General features: G+C 30.9%; 2 protein-coding genes across 3 annotated transcripts; one reads left to right on the top strand and one right to left on the bottom strand.

The window, feature by feature from the left end:
• The first annotated feature begins 792 nt into the window (after nt 1-792).
• Nucleotides 793-13,415, top strand: LOC128390203 (rho family-interacting cell polarization regulator 1-like). 2 transcript variants are annotated; one of them, XM_053349881.1, is made up of 5 exons: nt 793-1,251; nt 1,713-1,736; nt 2,514-2,616; nt 8,018-11,418; nt 13,062-13,415. In XM_053349881.1, the coding sequence occupies exons 1-5, from the start codon at nt 970-972 to the stop codon at nt 13,296-13,298; spliced, it is 4,047 nt and encodes a 1,348-aa protein (XP_053205856.1). In that variant the 5' UTR covers nt 793-969; the 3' UTR covers nt 13,299-13,415. The 2 variants fall into 2 exon arrangements, with proteins under 2 accessions (XP_053205856.1, XP_053205857.1); XM_053349882.1 differs by lacking the exon at nt 1,713-1,736.
• A 48-nt stretch (nt 13,416-13,463) lies between these two features.
• LOC128390204 (neprilysin-2-like) lies at nt 13,464-21,823 on the bottom strand. The gene is given in 20 exon segments (XM_053349883.1): nt 13,464-14,270; nt 14,366-14,588; nt 14,681-14,751; nt 14,837-14,935; nt 15,016-15,253; nt 15,332-15,445; nt 15,545-15,648; nt 15,717-16,131; nt 16,313-16,437; nt 17,331-17,408; nt 18,098-18,216; nt 18,219-18,264; nt 18,326-18,588; nt 19,063-19,122; nt 19,289-19,318; nt 19,411-19,617; nt 20,220-20,303; nt 20,379-20,705; nt 20,766-20,890; nt 20,964-21,823. Coding segments are annotated over 20 exon segments (3,105 nt in total). The 5' UTR covers nt 21,113-21,823; the 3' UTR covers nt 13,464-14,042.
• Nucleotides 21,824-22,336: the final 513 nt, after the last annotated feature.

Here is a 22,336-nt window from a genome sequence, read left to right as displayed (position 1 = left end):
AGAGTCTTCAGAATTCATGATAAAAAAAGAGAATGAAATTAGAGTTGAAAAGTTTCGATAAATAGGGAAAATTTTTCCTTCGAAACTTTTAAAAAGTTAATTATATTTAAATGTCCAATTTCAATTTCCACTTAATTCTCTGCCCTCATCCTATTAGCGATAAGTTAACAGTTAATGTCAACAAAAGTTGAACAGGGAATTCAATTGATGATTCATGATGAAAATGAGGTGGATGAGAAGGTGGAACTTGTTCATTTCTTTCAAAATGTTCAATCTATTGAACTAAACTCATGGTGAACAGAACTTCCTTCAGTTAGCCCACCGTTCACATATAATTTACCTGAACAAGGCGAGAGAGAGAGAGAGAGAGAGAGAGAGAGAGATGAAAACAGTTCATTCTAAGTGTACTTATCTCCTTCACATGATAAACATAATGACCTGTGAGCTTTAATCATGATAATCAGAAATTGTGAAGATGAGACTCATTAGAACTCAAAACTTGAGTTGATTGTTTGTCGAGTAAATTTTTTAGTAAATTACGATTCCAATTAGAAACAATTGGCCGCGAAACAGTTTCACTTTAATTATCTCATTAAATTTAATTATTCTCTTGGTAATCGTTAAAAATAGTTTTTAAATTATGGAAGAAAAATATTTACACTTTTATTTTCCATGAAATTGGATTAGAACAAATTTTTTTTTACGAAAAATTTATTTTCCATTTTGATCGCTAGATGGCGTTGGAATGTAGAATAAGAGAGAAGAGTGAGAAAAGAGAGAGAAAAACTTGTTCTCTTTTCATTTGATTCTCTTCAAGTGAATGATTAACATCTCGGTAGTTTTAATTTGACTTTTTTGTTTCTCTTTTTACTTTTGTTGTTTTATTCTTATTCTCTTCTGTGTGTGTCTGTCAGTGTCTGTGTTTTATTGCTACATCAATACAATAACAACAACAAAACTAACCTCCAAATGCTTCAGGATTCAAAAGGTCGATCCCTTGTTGGTAAATCATCAACCTTGACAACCACAGGAACACCGCCAACCACCAACACCCTTTCACCCTCAGTATTACAACCTAAAGGTTGGAGGACTAATCAGTGTAAAACACCAAATCCAAGTCGAACATTGGAAATTTTCTCATCCCTTCAAAATGGTTTAACAGGATTTATCAATTTAACCCAAGGAGATATTGATTTACACCGATTACTTCGTAATTCAATTGAAAATGGTCTATATCTTAATTCGGCCCAGGTAAGTGAAACAGAGAAGAGAAAAAGAAAACAAAATCTCTTTTTAATATTTTTCCCTTTTCCCGTCACCAACACAAACTAATTTTCTTAAAAAAAAAGAGAATAGAAAGAAAAAGAACAAAAAAATTCTATTCTCTCTTTGTTTCCCATTTTCCCTCTCAAGCTTTTTTTCCACCTTAAAACTGCCAAGTGCTTTTTTCTCTTTTCTTCTCTTACAATGTAAAAAAACACTCTCTTTCTCTTTCTCTCATTTTCTTTTCCTTCCCCTCTTACCTTCTCTCTCTCTCTCTCACTCTTACCTTTCCACCTCTTTCTCTCTGTGTATCTTCTTCTCCAATTTCTTCATCGTCTCTTTGGTTTTTTCTCTTCTTCAAACCTGCTTAACATCCACACACACACACACAATCACAATAACAATCACATAATTACTAATAATCACTAACAATCTCACATCGTATAAAGGGAAAGCTTTACGAGCTCACAAAGGTGAGATGGATGAAATTTTCCAAAAAGAAAATAGCATCTCATTATCTTGTTTGTGTCTCTTTCATTTGCAAGAGAAAAAACCTAACCTATTATTTGATTAATTATTTGTTCCCAATAATAAAAAAAAACGATGCATCTAGTTGTCAATTCTTTTTATGTTATATCATCTCCATTGAAGTTTTCTCTCTCTCTCTCTCTCTCTCTCATTCTACCTCTTTACTATGGTTTCCATTTATTTTTCCTACCTGAGCATTGATATGAAACTCTTGTTTTTTTCCACCATCATCCCATCAATACATTATCTTCATCATGGTGATGATGATGATGATAGTTTATTATCCTGACTCTTTCACATTGATTATGTCCAAGAATAATTCTATCTGTGTATTTACACTGAAAATCTTTCCCCCTGTTTGTATATTATACAATTTCCATTGAATGACAATTTTATTTTTCTTTTCTATTTTCACTTTTTTGCTTCTTCTTTTCCTTTACTAAATATAAATAGCAGTAAATAGTCATATGGTTTTCTGTTTATCTGCTTGTAAATAGAAAAACTTTTTTTTTCTTTACATTATTCACCCATCGTAGTAAATGCAACTAACCGATAATAATAATAATAATCGTCCATGGATTTTTACTATTATTGATTATGTTTTATAAATCATTTCTTTTTGATTATTATTACCTTATTTACCTAATATAATTAATCTCTTTCTCTCTTTCTCTCTCTCCCTTTCTCACCATGTTACCATTTCCTTATGGATTATATAACAGCAATGTAAAAATGGCGAACGATATTTGAAACGTTTAGAATTTGAATTGGCTAAACTGGAAGAGCTTAAAGACCAATATGATGTCCATCTTAAAATGCGAGAAGGTAAATGATCAAAGTTAATCAATTAATCATTTTGAAAATTTTATTGTATAATATTGAAAAACAAGTTATACTTATAATTAATAATAATATTAACATTTTCCAATAGCTTGTGAAAAATAATCAGTAGGTAAAGTTAATTGTTGCAACTTTAAATTGGAAAAGCAAATTATCAGACAAAATTAATGCTAAATCATCAATCATTGATTTTCAGTTGAACCTTTTTTTTTCAAATCATTTTTCAGGAAGAGAAAATAATTTCAACTAATAAATTATCATTACTATTATAGACAATTGGTAACAATATACATTTAAAAAGTATAACAATTTGTTTTTAATTGTTTACAATCATTAAATTGGTAATGTACTTGATTTTTTATCCCAAAATATCAATAATTTCAAGTGTGTATATGTGTGTGTGTGTGTATGTGTTTGTTTATATGTGTATTAAACTAAATTTAGTCAAGTATTATTAATATAAATTAAGGTATCTCCTTAGTCAACAATTTACAAATTATGCTAATACAATTAGCAATACTATTTATTATTGACAGTTAATTGTATTATCTTGATATTATTTTTTATTACACTATTTTGTGATTATTATTATTATGATTATCGTAAAATTTTATAATAAGATGGTAAATATTTAGTTTAATAAAGAAAACTTTCCTTTACCATTATCATTATACTCTTATGTAGTGATAGAATCGAGGTCAGAGGTTAAGTATTGGGTAGGATAGAAAATCCTTCTTCATCTAATAGTCATTCATTATCATTACAATACAATTGCGAAAAAAAAAATTCGTAATCATAATAATCAAAAATATTTGGTACATACACTCACATATACATGTAGATATTTTTTTAGGTGTGTCAATGTTTTGCCAGGTAAATTCACACATACATATTATGATTAAATAACCCAAACTGACAACCATGATTGTAATAATATAACATTTATTACAATCGTTTACCTTTGCTGTTATTTTATTTTTTGTTCACAATTTGTCATCATCAACGGCAAATTGATATAATATCCTAACCATTATCATTACAATTATCATATTTCCTTTGTTGTTGTTGATAGCAACCAATTCAATTGAGAGATAAATTGAGCTGCATCATCAACAATAAACTTTAAATTATCATCATCATCATCATCATCAGAACAATATTGCCAATGTACATTGCAAAATATTATCAATGATAATACACATACAACTCAATCCTAAGGAAATCAATGTTACATTAATCATTTAGAGTTAAATGAATTGCAGAAAAGGCAAAATCAACTGATTTAACATCATAACAACTTTTCATTTCCATGTTGTGATTGTTGTTTGTTGAATCAATGGGCTCTTAATATGGACTCTTATCCGTCATTAATGTTGTTACTGTGAGTTAGAAACAAGAGTCACTTAGATTTTTAGAGTGGGTTTGCAAAAATTACCCATTATATTTACTTGAATAGTAAATATCTCCATGTGAAAAAGCTTCTGTTATAATTGTTATCCCAAGTTAATCTTTTTCTATTAGCACCATTTGAGAGACTACTGCTTGTAACTATAACCTTGAGTTTCTATTGCTTACAGAGGAAAATCATCCCCCGTTTTTGTTTTAACGTTTCATCCTCGCAATAGTCAAGTTTTAACTCCTTAAACCAGAGAGAGAAAGAGAGTGAGAGTGAGAGAGCTACGTCTAGGATGAAAAAGTTGCCTTCACCTCCTACTCTCTCCTCCTTTTCCCTAGGGTAGATTGCTTTTTGCAAACATTTTTCCCTCTCTCAACTTTCTCTCTCTCTCTCTTTCAACCTGTTTACCTTTACAAAGCCAGTTAGCAAACGACCAGGTGACCTCGACCTATGACCGTAAGCTACTAAATAACTTTCCAGGCAAAAAGTGCCAAGAAAAACCTTCAATCTCTGTTACCTTTCAACGTTTTTTATTCTCGACATGCACACTAATTATTGATGATTATCTTTTCATTAGCTACCATCATCATTTTTCAATCTATCAATTACCATAATCATCTGCATCGTCATTTTCATTTAACTTAATCTCCATCCATTACCTTTATCAGTGTTTTTTTTTGCCATTTTTGTTTTATTTTTCCTTTTAATCTGTAGGATTAAAGGTTAATCTTAGACCGAAAATCTAAATACTCTGTCATTTGAAACTTTTTTATCATCATTAAACATTGGAAGATATAATTAGATGAATGAGAGATAACATTTACATGTTAGTTAAATGAATAAATTTATTTATATCATTTTCTCTTGATGATTTTATCATGTTTTCCTTATTAATTTTGGAGCTTTTTGTGAAAGTGTTTTCATAATTCCTTGAATTCAATTCCATTCATGTAGTTTTCTTCACCGAGGTAATAACTTTATTACATGCCTTAAACCCCATGAACCAATGCTTGAGATCACATTTTATCATGTGTGTGTGTACCTTCAAATTCAGTTTGAAATTAGTTACATCTATCAGCAATTTAAGCTTCAAATTTTGGTTGAAAGAGCAGAAAACAACAAAAACAACATAGCTTTTGATTAGGTTGCTTTTAAAATCACATGTATTGTTTACCATGGATACAGGGTATCTACTTATTGTTATTGATCAAATCTCTCCCTCTCTCTGTATACATATTGAGCAATAATAGTACATTTTATGTAGTAACAACAGCGACAACAAATGATGATGATAATGATGATGATGATAATACATAATAGTATCTATATGGTCACAGAACGTTAAACCAAAATCTTTTTTTACTTTATTGAGGCAAAAGTTTCATTCAAATGATTTCTACCTTGACATCAAGTGTGTTTATGTTTATACTGAGGCTTGATTCAGCTTATCCTGTAGATACACCAATTATCATGAGATCTAGTGAGCCGGAAAAACGACGAGCGTCTTGAAACGTTTCAAGATTATCCGTAAGATAAGATGACAGTTTATCAATATGAGTCAACTTATCTTCATCATCATACAATAAAACTCATAACCATGACAATTATTGGTTTCGACATTTTTTTTTACTCTTTTTTCATGTGGTAATCCTCATCTATTCATTAACTGGATGACTCTTTTAGTTTATATGAACAAATATATGAAGCAATTGTTTTTTGTTTGCGTAATCTTAACACGTTTAAACATGACAGGTACTCGTTTCTCTCTCATAATGAATAATATTATTAATTATTCATCTCGTTTAGCGTATTAGTCATCAATACAATCTTTCAGCACCATTATAAAGTTTACCTTGTTTCAGTATTTTTCTGCTTCCGTGCGGAAACTGAATCCAAGTTCAATGTTAAACTGAAAGTTTGTTTTTTAAACATTCACGTTGACAATCATTGAACGGTTTCTGTTGTATCTAAACAAAAGGAAGCTTTATATTGATATTTATATTTAGTAAACATGATACTAATCATGTCTATAATCTTGCGAGTTAATCATCATTAATTGATGATCATTATCTTTATCTACATTATCATCTTCTCAAATTCATGCTTTTGGTAATTAACAATTACCAGACCTCTTCTGATATGATTTCAATTATCGTCAATTATCATTAGTTTATTGATTCTATGTTATCCTCATTTTCTCATCAATGTTTATCTTTCTTGTCTTATTCCATCACCTTATCATCCTCCCCCACCATCATCTTCATCATCACCATGACCATTATCATCTCTCCATCTTCTTGTATTTCTTGCTCCTTACATGTTCATCTTCTCATGGGAAGGAAGAAATATCTTCTTCGTCTCTCTCTCTCTCTCTCTTTCACCCACCTCTTCTTCCTCCTCCGGTTTCTCTTTCCCTCTCTCAAGACCTAATCCAAAGACAAGTAATGAATGAGAAAAGATAAAGTTCCGTTGTTGTTGTTGTTGTTAAATCATAAGTCATGATCATCAAGCCATTCAACCAATGATTCCAATGGATTAGTCTGGAAACTCTTGATAAAAATGATCCAAATTATTAACTCAATTGTTTGATTAATGATTTTCAGTTTTATTTTCTTCTCTCTCTTTTTAATCTCCAATCAATTCAATATATAACAACAGTCAATATTTAGCTAATGTTTTTCTCTCATTCGATTCTAATCATTAATCCATAAATGCTTCTGGTCATGTTTTCATATCCGAATCCACAAATTTTCACTCATCTTCATCTTAACAGTTGACTGGGTTGTTTAACTAAAAGTAGATCCGTTGATCGTCATAAAAAGTAATCATTTTTTATTTGATTGTTACAGTAAGTTGATAAATCATTGATTTTTGATCTAATTATCTATACCATGTACCAGGAATCAAATGAATCAATGAGTATCTAACTGTTTATATGAACTTTTCAGATCAGAACTTTTTTCCCTGCTTTTTTTGCTCACCAACCCACAATATGAAAACCTTACTCACTATTTACTATCCACCCACTTTAATCATTTCAATCAACTAATTAATTGAATTTTCAATCCAAACAATTTATTTCATTAGCTCACTTACATTAATTTACCACCAAATAATAACTTATTAGGTGACACAATTAACTTTGACACTTGAAAACACTCACATTCAGAATTGAATTGTAATGTTGAAGAATAAAAAAAAGTTAATTGTATTAACAAGGAATCGGCAGAAATTAATCAACAATCAAGGAAAGACAAAATCTAATCTTGATTATTGTCAAGTTCACAGTGATGATATTAATACACTAATAACAATCAACTTTTTTTCTGTTGTCATCGCCTTGATAATCATTGATTAATGATTATGATAAAAATGTCAATTGTTGTATCTTAATTTCATCTCACCTTCCCAATTTGTCACCTTTTTCATGAGGTTCAGTCTTCTCACCTTTTTTCATCCTTCCTCTTCATCATCATCATCATCATCATCACCTTCCCTATCTATTGAGGATAAAGATTTCTGAAGAAAACTTCTTTTTCATAATATATCATATTCGCCGGTTAATATATAAATATCTCTCTCTTTCTTTTCTCAGATAAAAGAGAGACCGAAAATTCTGGGAATAGAAAATTGAGAAATGATGAAAAAAGAAAAAGAAATTTTCTCATTCATGATGATTATCTTCTCACCATAATAACATGAACACTATCTCTTTTTTTTGGAGGGAATACAATTCAGTAAACATCATGTATACAAATAGACAATATCTTAATTGTTTAACTTAATTCTAACTTTAAGATGAAATGGTTCCTTTTCATCACTTCCACACCTTGATGATAATATTAAGTTTAAATTGTTCAATCTCATTATAAACAATCATGAGATTTATTCAATCATAAATTGTTTATTGTTAATCATTGACTTTATTTGAAAAATTTCGATTCAAAAACTAATTACTGATTGAATTTTTCTTTCTTTCTTTTCTTTAAGGTGTTCGTACAATGGCTTATGCTTATACGATGTCATCGGGACCTGAACGTGATTCTGCCTTATCCTCGGTACGCTCAGGTTACAAAGAATGTACCGAGACCCTTTGCTTTCTTGAATCAAGACTGGAATCCATGATGGGAACATTTCACCTTCAAATGAAAGGTATCCAAGGATTTGCTCGCCTGTGTCCGGGCGATGTTTTCGAGATAACAATTAAACACAGTGAATCGCAAAAGTGGAAAACTCGAGGTAAAATACTTAAATCAGGTGAACAATCATGGGATCACCAGTCGACCATAATTAAAGCATTGATTGAAGATAAATTAACAATAAAAGCGGTAGAAGTTCGTGGTCTGGGTAAAAATATTACCCTAGGGGTGAAAACATGTGAAACAAAAGACCTTTTCTCGGCAAGGCCACAATTAATGACCATTAATTTAAATTCTGTGGGAACTTTAAAGTTAAACTTAATTATCACCTGGAATCCACTTCATACATCAACAACTGATTCCATTGGTCCCAATGGGTCAACACTAAGTCGAACCTCATCCAACTCTCTCCTTGGATCTCGGTCAAGTCTTACACTTCCCTCTCTCTTTTCACCTTCCTTCTATTCCAAGTCAACACTTAACGCAACTTTACCTCCCCCTCGAATAACCGAAATAATTGATGCCGATTATTATATCCATCGAACCCTCTCCTCATCTAATCCACCTTCATCATCATCAACAACCTCTTCAACCTCATCATCTGGAAGCGGTGGTGGTATACCTGGTATACATCACAGTATCAATGAAGCTGGTGATATAAGCATCTCAGAAATTGACCATCACCATTGTGGTGGACCTTCCCATTCTCAAGGAACCACACCTACCTCAACATCATCCGGATCTCGTGGGTCATCACTTCATCTAACAGTTACATCGGGTTTTGGCTCTGCTTCCGGTTCAGCTTCATCTTACTGTGGATCAACTTCAGTTCCCAATTCAACTTTAACAAGTCCGGAAACAGAGATACCACCAAGCTCAATGCAAACATCAACTAATGGCCATGAAAATTATATTAACAACAAAGATGATAATTACAATCATCAACAACATCTCAACAACAACAACAATAATAATAACAACAATTATACCAATAATAACAATCATAATACCAATGGTCTGACCAACGATTCCTTACATTGTTCAAAACAACAACAACAACAATCAATGATGAAATGTTCAAAATCAATCAACAATCTATGTCTCAAGCAAACAACGGAAAGACTTCTCAAAGAAATGGGAAAATCTCCTCAGGAAATAATTGTCGAAGCGACAGTTCATCAGAGTTGTTCTAGTCTTGCGACCTCTGCAACAACACCGACAACAACAACAACAAACAGTAGTTCAAATACCAGTTTGTATTCCAATAATAATATTAACAATAGTGTCAATAATATCAGCTCTCATCATCGCAATAACAATAGTTACCATGATGATGATTGTCGAGTAGGTAGAAAGTTAACTTCCTATTCATCAACCTCATTATCGTCACCATCACTTCGTCATCAACCCAATCATCAAAGTCTTCATCAACGTCACCTTGTATCTTCTCATTCACTGGCCAATGTTTACTTTAATATAAGTGATATACTTTTAAATTTAATGTCCTCTCTTGAAGATATTCAGGGTCAGTATTCAGAGATTCATTATCTTCACCAATCGGTACTTGAATTGTACAGAATTTTGAGAAATATTTGCCGATTAAGAGGATCAATTTTTTGCAATAACAATAATAATTTCAATCAAGAATCATCTTTACCTGTTGAAGATGATAACTGCTGTTTAATGAGCTCAACTGATTGGAAACACGAGCAAAGTAATAACATGATAAATAACAGAAGCAATAATAACAATAATCCAAATAGTAAATCTGAAAGGTACAAAAGGTTAGCTTCAAGTACGTCTGATGTTTCGCTGTCCGTTGAAGATGCATTAGAATGTTTCGATTTCCTTAATAATGCAGTGATCGATAGCGACGCTGAATCATCGCCAGCAGCTTCTGCTTCAGCTACACCGAAAACTCGTAAATATGATTCCAGGAACGGAATTGCTGCCAATAAATGGAAACAAAAAGGATCATCCTCTTCCAGTCATCATCATCATCTTAATCAAGTTAATTCGTCGTCTTCACCTTCCCTTGTGCGATCTAAAGCAACATCTATGGCCGCAGGTCTCAATGTTGTTGGAAACGTTCACCAGTCATCATCACCTTTAACAACAGCCTCACCAATTTCAACACCTCGATCATCAGGGCATCAAAAAGGTCGTCGTCTAGGTCACCATCATTCAACCTCAATGACAGCTCTTTCACCTTCATCGGGAACCACTGATTCAACGCCAAGTTCAATTGATTCACCTCAACCTCTTTCAACGGGCTCAGAGCAACTTGACATTTGTTTAATGGCTCATCTTAATTATTGTCAACGTTTATTACAAAATTTAGGATCATTTGGTCCACTTCGAATGAGAGAGAAACGATCTCTTGATAAACTTTCGTGCCAAGGAACAGTTATCCACCGACTTGCCTCTTTATGTTCCAATCTTTGTGATTATTTTGTCGCCTCTTCAAGATATCTTGTCCAATTATCATTCACACCTGAAGATGATTTACAACAGAATCAACAGATTCAGCAACAATTGAAATGGTTGGAAGCCCAATATCAAAATAAACAGGAAACTGAACTTTCCATTTTAAGGGAAGATTCAAGGATCCGTAAACTGTGGGACACCGTTTGTTATCAGAATGCATCTGTTGACAGTGAAGAGATCGGTTCAATGTTACTCTGTGTGACCAGCGGTCAATTTGCTCAAACCCTAGAATCTTATATGAGAGCTTTTCTTACACCATCAACCGGCGGGTCATCTACCAATGGAGGTTCACGTCATGGTAAACGATCCTCACCAGGAGGTGGTAATAATAATGGTTTAGGTGGAGTAGGTGTTTCACCTTCACTCTCAACTTCCTCATTATCATTATCATCTTCATCCTCTTCCAATTTGTCAATGTATAGAAAAGTTGCCCAACTAATAACCAACCGAATCATTGATAGTCCAATGTTTGAAAATGATTATGTTGTAACCATATTCCAAGTGGCACTCTACTTTCGCACGGAAAATTGTTCTCTTGAATATTTATTTAAATCATACGCTGAGGAAATCGCTCTCCTTGAATCTCTTTCAACCGATAATCCTGTAGCCCTTAAGCAATCACTTAATCGTTTCCGTAAAACTTTACCACCACAAGAACCGTTATTCAACATCGCCTTGTTATTACTTGATCGTGACCCACTGGTGGTTGGAATTGCGGAAACATATTTCAATGAGGTTGCATCAAATAAACAACTAAGAGTAGAGGTAAGTTCAGATTAACATATAAATAACACTAATAAATCATACATAACCCTCTCCCACCCTCTCCCTCCTTAAACCAAGTTAACCACATGAAATCAAGCAAAAAAAACCACAAAATATGATACAGATTAATCTTCAATGATGATGATCATCATCAATATCATCATTAAAAAGGTTACTCAGGTTGAGGGATAAAAAAGGATAATGAGTATTAGATGAAGTAAAAAAGTTCTGATGAAAAAAAAAGGTAAATGGTACAGGTAAGATCCTGATTCTATTGAATTTTCATCCAGAATGATTCAGAGTCTGTACGTAAAGTTGATTAATCATCAATGTTGATGAGCCTGATTATTATTATTATTATGAAAATGATGATAATGATAATGATCAAGTGGGAGCAGCGACCAGTTTTCTGTGAGGTATGTTCATTGTTGTTATTCAATAGTGTGGGCAAGTCGGCTATTCAAGGGTCACTATTGAGACTGTTGACTTGATAGAGAGCGAGTCCAGCTCATTGTGCTGCTCCACAGCCCAACAAAAAACTATTAACAGTTAACAAAAGAGTAACTAATTTAAATTGATCTCAATTAACCTTCTCATTCAAAAAAAAAACTGTTGTGTATTTAAATGTCCATGAGAAACTTTATCGTGTGTATTTGTTTTAATAGTGAGAAAGCAAAGCTTTTAAATTGTTATTGCCTGATGATATTTAATAGATGCTTAGAATGGTAAATTATAATGAATTAACTAACTAACCTTTTAAACCAGATGATAATCATTGTAATTATGATGAGATGATGTTCATTGTGTTTGTTTTGTTTTTTTAAATATTGATCATTGTTTTTATCATCAGCATACAATTAACATTGAATCTCATCACTTTCATCAAGCAAAAAACGAAATTGTTAACATTTAGCACAATCTATTTAATCACAATTAACATTTCCCTCCAATTGTATTCTATTAACGATTTCATTATATTAATTCACTCTATCAGATTCTCTGTTTCTAATTGTTAATCAGTTGAACAATTTAAACAATTTCCATTCACTTTCCAACATTTTCAATCCAATTAGAATCTAATTTTTTCTCATCATTATCAGATAATCATCAACAATTGAGCTTATTATTATTGTGATTAGTGATTATGGTTGAGATGAACAATTAACTATGATAATAATAATTGTCAATGATTTGGTGATGATGACAATTTTAATTTCATCTATTTAGTATTACATCATTACAATTAGCCTGATTGTAAAGTTTGTAATCAACAGACAATGAGGATGTATGAAACTGTTAATTGTTACAAGTTACAATAATATCATTTTATTCAATTAACTAGTTTTTTTCCTTTCTCTTAACTACATTAACCATGATTTAACGTTATTAATAACAATTTCAATTGAATTTAATTTAATTTCCAACTTTCCAATGAAACAACAATGTTAATTGTGTTGATTAGTGTGAAAACCAGAAGGTTGCAGAAAAAAAAATTAGCTTCATCTTTGATTGTCATACTTGATGGTTTCATGCTGTGTTCAATCAATTCAACTAACCATTTTTTTCCCAAGTCAATTTTTCATGTCCATTGTTAACTAATTGGAAATTTATTGTTTTTCTTTTTCTCTTTAATTATCTTCTAGTTGTTGAATCATTTTCTTGAAGGTTTGGAGGTTGATTCACGTTATGTAAGACACGCATCATGTAAAGTAATGAAAATTCTGAAGGCCTCTGAGTTCATGAAACATTTGGCATACATATCATTGGCTGATGATTGTTCTGAGGTTCGGGACCAGGCCAAGGCTGCTCTCTTCTCGTTTGGTACCTTAGGTCGTAAATTATACACGGAATCGCAGCTATTTGCTCATGGATTTATGTGAAATAGAAAAACATTCAATTTATTAGAAAGTCAACATTTTAGTTATTAATCAATTTCTTTTTGAATTATTATAATTATTTTGAATTCAGAATAAAATCAATTTGATTTTCTGAACTAATTTATTTCACTTTTCTCCTTTCATTCGTGTAAATCATTTCCATCTTGAATTGGCTTTTCTAAACCAATATAATTGTATATAAATAACCATGTATTCGGCTTTTTTTTGAACAATTATTCAACTCATCTAATCATCTCTATCATCATGTTTAGATATTATCCATGGATATGACAAACAGAAGGAACCGATGAGGAACTTGACAAGATTCGGATTTTGGAAACAATATCCTTGGGATTTCCAGGATTCTATGAGAATCAGACCATAAACATAATTCAATCTGATATATTCCAAAGGCGATGGAGACACTGATTAGGAAAAGCTAATGAGCTTCATACCAGTTGAATCATTTTCCAACATTGAGATAAATAAGAAGCTAGACAAATATCAAGATCTCTTGGAATAATTCAAATTCGGTAGCTGATTAATGATGATTAGCAGAATATCTTCATCAGGATGAGAAGAAAGTAAACCAAATATTCCAGATGAAAGAGAAAACAAGTTGCACGATCAATCCAATGTCGAGCCCCAGTCGATAGCTGGTTTCGATTTCGTTGGCGCAGTTCAAACGACTTTTGTATCTCTAATTGGTGACCAAAGTTGATTATTGTTTAGAATCAAATGTTATATTCAATAGTTTCGTCTTTTGGTTAGAGGGCATTTGAATTGTTGCTTCTGTTGAGGTTTTTCAATTATCCTTAATGATTTATTAACAATACAATTAGTGCATTCACGTTGATTAGGTTTGACTGATGGTTTAGGAGGAGTTGGAGAGGAAGAGGAAATGATAACATGGTCATCTGGATGCTGATCAACAATGACCATTGTGTTAATCTTGGAATGAGTTTCTTTCTGTTGCTAGGAAAACAATTTAAAATCGTTAGAAAAATTTTACCGTTAATTGTGTTTCTCTTGCGATTTAATTAACATACTAATTAGATGATTCTCCTTACTACTGATTGTATCATTTTGTAGCTCTCAGTTGTTGTTGTTGATGATGATGATGATGATGGTGATGGTGATGATGATGCAATTTTAATTGTGCCCATTGTCACGTTACGATTAACAAGATTTTTGGTGTTACCATTAGTTGATTCATCACAATTAGTTGATTCGTTAGATTGACATCCAAAGGATCCTTTAAATGTTTCCAATTGATTTAGGATAAAATCAAATCTAATTAAAACATAATTGAGAAAGATAAAAGATATCAAACAATTAAAAATGAAACATTGAATTTATTTTAATTGTAATCATTTAACTCTTACCTTTTTAAAGGTTCAGCAATTAGTTTTCCATCCTTAATTGTTATCGAGTCTTTGTTTTTGATACACAACGTCTATTGAGAATCAAAATGGTTTAGTGGAAATCAAGCAAATTAAACTGACAATTATGATCAAATTTAAGACAATTGAAATAATTACCTTGGCAAGATTAAGGTAAAAAAGTTGATTAATATCGTAATCAAGACCAGGAAGAAATAGATTGAGATCTGAATTATTTTGATTGTCAGAATTGAAAGACTAAAGAAATCAAATTTATATGAAAGATCAATTAGTTAACTAGAATGAAATGATTAATTAACATTCAATAACAACCAAACCTTTTCAATAATCATGTATGCCAAATAATCAATAGTTAATTGTCGTTTAACTGATTTGTTAACCAGATTTGAATTATTGTATCTTGATAATTTACACGACATTTGATCATTAATTATGTTAATTGTTGACAAATTATCAGGTCCAATTGATTCACTCGGGTTACCATGATTAGTTGATTGTAATGATGAGAAAAATGAATACATAATATCCAAGCCAATAGTTGAATAGTTGAGGAAACTGGATAAAAACAATTAACCAAAACAATCAACTAATTGTGATAATAATTTTCCAATAATTAACATTAAATACACTAACCTGAGATCAGTTAATGATTGATAAGAGTTAATTATTTTAGATAAAATAATCAATAATTGTTTTGAATTAACTTTCATTTGCCTGAGAAACTTATTATCCAATATTAGATATCGCCTAAGGGAAAATGGTTGATTGTAATTAGTGGTTATTCAATTAAATCTTAAATTGTCAATAAATTGATTCAAATTTAGACAATTAAATTGTTACACTTACAAAATTGAAGCATCAGTTGATTTCAATGAAGCCATTAAACTTTTCCTGGTAAATTTGGTTATCTCAAGCATATTAGTGAAATAATCAGATTCCGACAATTTAAGCTGCAACAATTAAGCAAAAACAATCGATTAATTAAATTATTGATTTAAAGTTAATTTGATTAATTTACCTCTTTGAAAATTGATTCAATTTCATTTGAACCAATAAGTTGATGAATATCATTGATATAATCTTTCATTGATTGTACTTGGTTAACAAGGATACTATTTAAATTACTATTAATCATTTTGGGTAAAGTTTTAATTGTTGTATCAGCAAGATGATTAACTATTGATTTAAATTTAATCGTTTCAATCGAATCAAAATGCTCCTTATAATAAATCAATGGTAGTAAATTGTGGAAATATGATATTACTTGGGAATCACAAGTTTCCTTACGAGTGATTAATTGTTGTTGATCAACACCATTAACGGTGTTATAATTGTTTGATTTAATTGAATTGTAATACAATTGTCTCCAAAAGCGATTAAGTCGAGGTAAACTGTCCAAGATTATCCTCCATAAGATATAATCACAGATAACACTGGAAAATCAAACAAACGGCAAAGGAAATTAACTTATAATCATAACAATTTGGATTAATTTTCTTGTAATCAACTTCTATTATAAGTTAATCATCATCTCAATGGATAAAAATTGATAAATCAGAGAGTCTTGATCTTATTATTGGGACCAATCGATGATAACTGATTGATTATCTTTACCTTTTATCTGTGACCGTTAAAAGTTGATCGATTTGCTTGAGCATCTCAATTGATGTAACGTTGATTTTTTCGTCACCCGATAAATTGGAACCAGAGATTATCTTCAAATATTTGGGCCATTCGATCTGAAAGATTATTATTGAGATAAAATTTTGGAACCATTAGTTTATTGGTTCTGTAGATGTTTCGTTTCCTTTAGACTGTAAGTTCATTTGGAAAATCATTTAAGGCCAACAGTTTATTTCTATTTTTATCTATTATCAGCTCATCATCATCTTTGTTCACTCAGGTAAAAAGCGAAAGAATCAAATGTTCAGAGAACATTTTTTGTTCTCTTCCTTTTTAATCACCAGTTTCAACAAGCACAAAGAATCAGGGAATTAGAAAAAAAAGAGAACAACTTGAATTCAAATCACGTTAGAAAAAAAAGTTCAGAGAATAGAGCAAAGTGACAGATTCTATCATTTCCGCATCACTTGTATTGAAAATCTTATTAATCATTCTTTTCATCTTAATCATCATCACTTCTCATCCTCTTCTTCTTTCTATTCTCACCTTGATTCTGCTAACCATCTGTCCCTTTACATGGTGAAAATTCAGATTACAAGGTAATAAGTGACAATGAGGTGGCAATGATGAATTCAGACAAGTTTAATCTGTTCTCATGGTTATAACTCTCTCTCTCTCTCTCTCTCTCTCTAGCTTGACCATGAAGATGAATTATAAGCCATTGATGATTCTGGAATAAACAAAATAAACCAAATGTTTATTCTGTCTTTTTGTTCAAAATTCTGAGCAACTGAATGGATAACAAATAAGAATAACCTTCAAACACCCAACATGTAACATGATGATGAATTTGTTCAATTTAAAAAGTTACATGAAATCACATTAAATGTTCAACAAAAAAATTCGATGTTACATCAATTCGAATTTTCTTATTCATTTTGAGATTTAATTAAATTGCTACAACAGTCAAAGAATTGATATGAAATCATATAATATGTTTACTACTTACGCTGGGAAATATCATGTTCATCTGAAATAAATTGATTGTTGTCCATTGGTTTGGTTTAATCTCTTCACGAGCAGCAATCTAAAAGTAAATAACAAATTATAATTAATGTGTAAATTATTTCAATTAACTGTTAAAAATTCAATGAAATGAAAATTAAAAAATGAACAAACTGAATAACATGATGATACTTATGACGTAGAATTGTCAACCTCATCAATTTATTTATCGCTTGCATGTGAAAATGTCACCAGAAATTCAGCTTTTAAATCTGAATAAAAATTCATGTTACAGCGATGAGTTAATTCAATATTCAGAAATATAGATTAAGAGATGAATATGATTGATAAAAAATCTCCAGGTAAAAAAATGAGTTAATTGAAATGAAAGAGAGAGAGAGAGAGAGAGAGAGAGAGAGAGAGAGAGAGAGAGAGAGAGAGAGAGAGAGCATTTGAAATTCATGAATGCTGAGAATACCAATAGGTAAACTATTAAACTCTCAGGATAAATCTATTATGTATAATGTGGATAAATCTTCATGTTTAGTTAATTTACTCAGCTGAAAATTCAATAAATGTCGTGGTGAAAGTGAAAACTATTAAAAAGTTGAGAAAATAGAGAGAAAAAAACAAAATAAATTCGATAATTGAATTAACTTGATATACTGACAGTTACTTTTTTATATTTAACAGGTAATTTCCTGAATCTCATGTCAAATAAAATTGAATTATTCTAAACAATAAGTAACGATAATTGTAAATTCAATTTACCTGTGCAAGTTTAGTTTCAAATTCTAGAACTTGATTCATTGACTTGAGGGCACTTTGTTTGGATGCACCTAATTTCAGGGCAGTGTCAATCATTATTTCATAATAACTGCCCCATTTTTAGCAATATAAGGACCAGTTGAACCCATACCAAGAGATGCAGATGAGATCTGAAGTGAAATAATATCATGAGATTCATTTTCATATTGAATTAGTGTCTCACCATCTTACCAACATATTGATGTTTTCATTTCCATTGGTGGTAACATCATTTGAATCAACTGATGAAGATGTTGATGAATCAATTGTGTTGAAAACATTTAAATCAAATGAGAAAATCATTGAATTCAAAGTTCCAAGTTGGTGAGTTTTTATCATGGTTTCCGTTAGATCGTAAGAGGATAAACATGTTGAACCAAGTTCGAGGAGAGGCCAACCGCCCATTGAATTAATCACTTCTTTTAACGGTTCTTTGCCTTTCCGTTCAATTGCATCTGAAATTCATAATACACAAACATACACATAGAATCATCATTCTGTTAATTACCATGTAATTAGCTTGTTAATTAATGGCATGAAAACGAAAAATCTAACAGAAAAGTTTACAGGGAATTCAATAAATTATCATTATGATTATTGAACATTAATTTGATTATGTACTTGATTTCTTTTTGTGTGTATGAAAAACAATTTAACTGTTTAATTACATGAACATATTATTCTGTAATTGTATTAATAATAATGTATTAATAATAATAATCGTCAATTTCTTGGATAATTTCCCTTGATTCAGTTAATATACTTTTCTTTTTACACTCTACTACATATCAATTATTGTTCATTGGCTCATAAAACTTGTATCATGTTATTTTTGATATTTCCATGGAGAAAAGAAATAAAGTTCACTCTCGATTGATGAGAAACGAATTGATTCTTATCATGAAGTTGATAATATTTGGAGTATTTACCTTCGTTCAGGCAAGATTGATAAAAGTTCCAAATCTCTCGAATAACTGGTTTCTCTTTCACTGAATAGTATAGAAAAAAAAGAATCAGGGAAGAGAAAACAAAGTTCGAGTTATAAATATAAAAAAACTTTGGAAATTCATAAAATATAGTAAGAGAAAAGTTCCAAGATGGCAGAAAGTTCCTTTGTTCTTAAAGGCTCATTTAACTTGCCAATATAAAACTCACCATGGGAAGAAGTCATTTCCATGAGAACAGCTAAGAAAGAGAAATTGAGGCAAAAAATATTCGATATTAAAAATGACAGTTTTTCGAAATTGATTTAAGATCTGAGAATTCGGAATCTTTACCATGGAAATTGTTTTGATCATCCAAGTGTTGATTTGATTCTTTAGATTTAATCAATTGGCGAGATGATAAGGCTACTGGTGTTGATGATAATGGTGATGATGATGATGATGATAGTAATCCATGGCAGGAGAAAGTGGTGAAGCTTGTACAGAATTGAGTTGATTCTGATTCAGATTCAGGTTCAATCATTTTCAGGATATCTGAGGCTAAAAGAGAAAATAAATTTTAAAATAATAGAGCTAAGTAAATGTTGTATTAACATTTATCATGAGAAATTGGAAATCAATGAATCAGGGAAAATGAATAACAAGGTAAACACATTGAATGGAACTGCAGGTGGAATCATCATCATCATTATCGAAATTGTTATTTTTTTCTCCATGAGATTCTGAATAGAATCAACTTTTTTTCTATTATTATTTGATTACTAAAAGAGCTTTTTTTTCATTCATCTTCCGTTACAATGTTATCATTTTCCATTATCATTCTTTTTCTTCATGATGATATTAAACATTGAAGATAATCCAACGAGAAATATTTTTCCATTTTCTATGTAATCATAATCTTTTCTTTTCCATGGTAATTCTCACAGGAATCTGAACATTGAGGAGTAAAAACTCCAATGTTTAAAATAGTAATAAGATTGTTAACGCTCAGAGAACCAGAGAAATTGTAAGGTAAACTGAATTACTGAAACTTTTAGAATTTTCTCTGTAGAAAATGAGATTTTATGAGTTTTCTTTAGGTAAAACCAATAGTTCTTTTTTCATCATGAGTTTAGTTGAAAGAAAGAAAACAAATCACTTACCCTGAATGATACAATTTCTGGTTAGACAAAGGTTATCAATCTTGGAATCCTCAGTATATGAATAAGAATCAGCCATTGTTGTTGCTACAAATCATGAGAATGGTAAATGCAAATCAAGACAATGAGTAAAATCAGAATTCTGAATGAATTTTTATCTACCTGTGACTGAATTTCCTTCTGAATGATAAGTTTCATTGTAAAAATTTGATTGATTTGTATTGGTGTAGTTAAGACAAGGAGGACAAGTTGTTTCAATATTTGGAGTTGAACATGAAGATGAAGATTCAGAATATGATGATAAACATGGTGGACAAGTTACATGAGGAGCTTTCGGACATTCAGGGCAGTTCAATTTCGGACAAGGTCCACACAGAGCATATAACGGATCCGATGGATCAGGATAAGTCCGTCTAACTATCCCTTCCTTGACCAGCATAAGCTTATCCTCTTTGGGCTTTAAAATGGTAACCGTTGGACACTTGTTATCTAAATCAAGTTGGAACAATCAACTAATTGCTAACTCGTTGCTATAATAGGTACACTTACGATCAGCATCAAGACTCCGTTTGGTTAAAATATAAACGATTGTCAGTAAAAAAATGGTTGCCAATAGTGTCATTGAATAGAAAGCAATTTCGAGGGCAAATCTTTTCCTATTAGGCCAATTGAATCTAAATGAGCACAGGAAATTAAGACAATTAGTTTAATAATAATAAACAATTGAAAAATTAAGTTTAATCTTACCTTCGGTTATTAACTGATTCACTCTTGGGTATTTCGATTTCAAGTTGATTATCATTCTCATCATGAGGTTTGTACAACATTTTAACTGATTGAGTTGCTGAATTTGGTGATGGTGGTAAAGTGTAACTCATTTTAATCCAATTGAACATTTGACTTTCTCGATGAGATGATTAAGATTTGATTATCCTCTAATCCAGTGGACACAAATGTAATTGTTGATTCATCTTTGTTTACAATTGTTTTCTTTCACTTCTATCAACAATTAACTCTGGCGATTCAATGATTTCTCCTCGATAGTTGCATCCTCATCATCTTAGTTGTTTAACCATCGAAGGTTAATTGTTGTGGTTTCCGATTTCTTTTTCTCTCTCTTTCTAACCAATGTATCAATTGTTTTCCATAATATATAATTAACCATATTGAGTCAATGAGAATTAGTATTAGTTAGGCTAATTGTTGTTGTTGTTTTCTAATTCGTGATTAACCAAAGTTTTCCATTGTTTGGCGAAAATTAATTTCGTTGTTATCATTTATCTCCATCTAAAGCATCATTATCACCATCATTTAAAAGCGTAACCATCACAATAATCAACAATCAACATCGGTAATTGTTCACAATTAGTCTGTGTCCTTGGCTTGGGTCAGGGTATATGTTTAGTAGTAAATAGCCAATTGAAAGTTTGTTTCCATTCACGATTTTCATTTCAATTTGTTTACTATTTTTTTCTGGTTTACCTTCAAATCTTCAATAACCTGATATCTGTTCACTTGATTATCAGGCTTCTGCTGCAACAATTAACTCCATCATCGTTGATTAATTAACCATTCAAGTGTATAAACACCAAATCAAATTCAACTGATTCATGTTATCATTACATAGACACTTTTTCAAGTATTCACCCAAAATATTATCAAACCCTGGAATCAATTAAACGATTGTAATGTCATTCAGATTAAAACAACGAGATTAATTATCGTTTCGTAACTTTAATTGGGAAAGAAACTTTTCCTAATTAACAAGAAGGAAAAAAGAAAACAATTTAAATTGTTGACTAAAAATAGAAACGTAATTAAATTAATCATGTGACATTCGTTGTCCCTTAGCAACACAAAGAGAATTTTTTTATTAATTGTTTATCTTTTTCTCAATCAACTGTTTTTAATTATTCTCGTGATTTACTCATCAACTAATTGCTGTTTGTTAATTTGAGAATTTAGATTGTGTCTTGAGTTTTTTTTGCTTCTTTTTTTCCATTGGTTATTAACCTTAAAGGTTTGTTTGTTTTCCATTTCAATTGTTGATTTGATTTTTCTGTTGTGTTAATCAAGTGATTAACTTAATTGTTATGATGATGATCTGCGGATGAAGTTGA

This window comes from Panonychus citri, unplaced genomic scaffold (genome assembly GCF_014898815.1).
Source record: "Panonychus citri isolate SS breed McGregor unplaced genomic scaffold, ASM1489881v1 Contig00116, whole genome shotgun sequence".
Lineage (NCBI taxonomy): Eukaryota > Metazoa > Arthropoda > Arachnida > Trombidiformes > Tetranychidae > Panonychus > Panonychus citri.
This window is presented reverse-complemented; position numbering and strand designations above follow the sequence as displayed.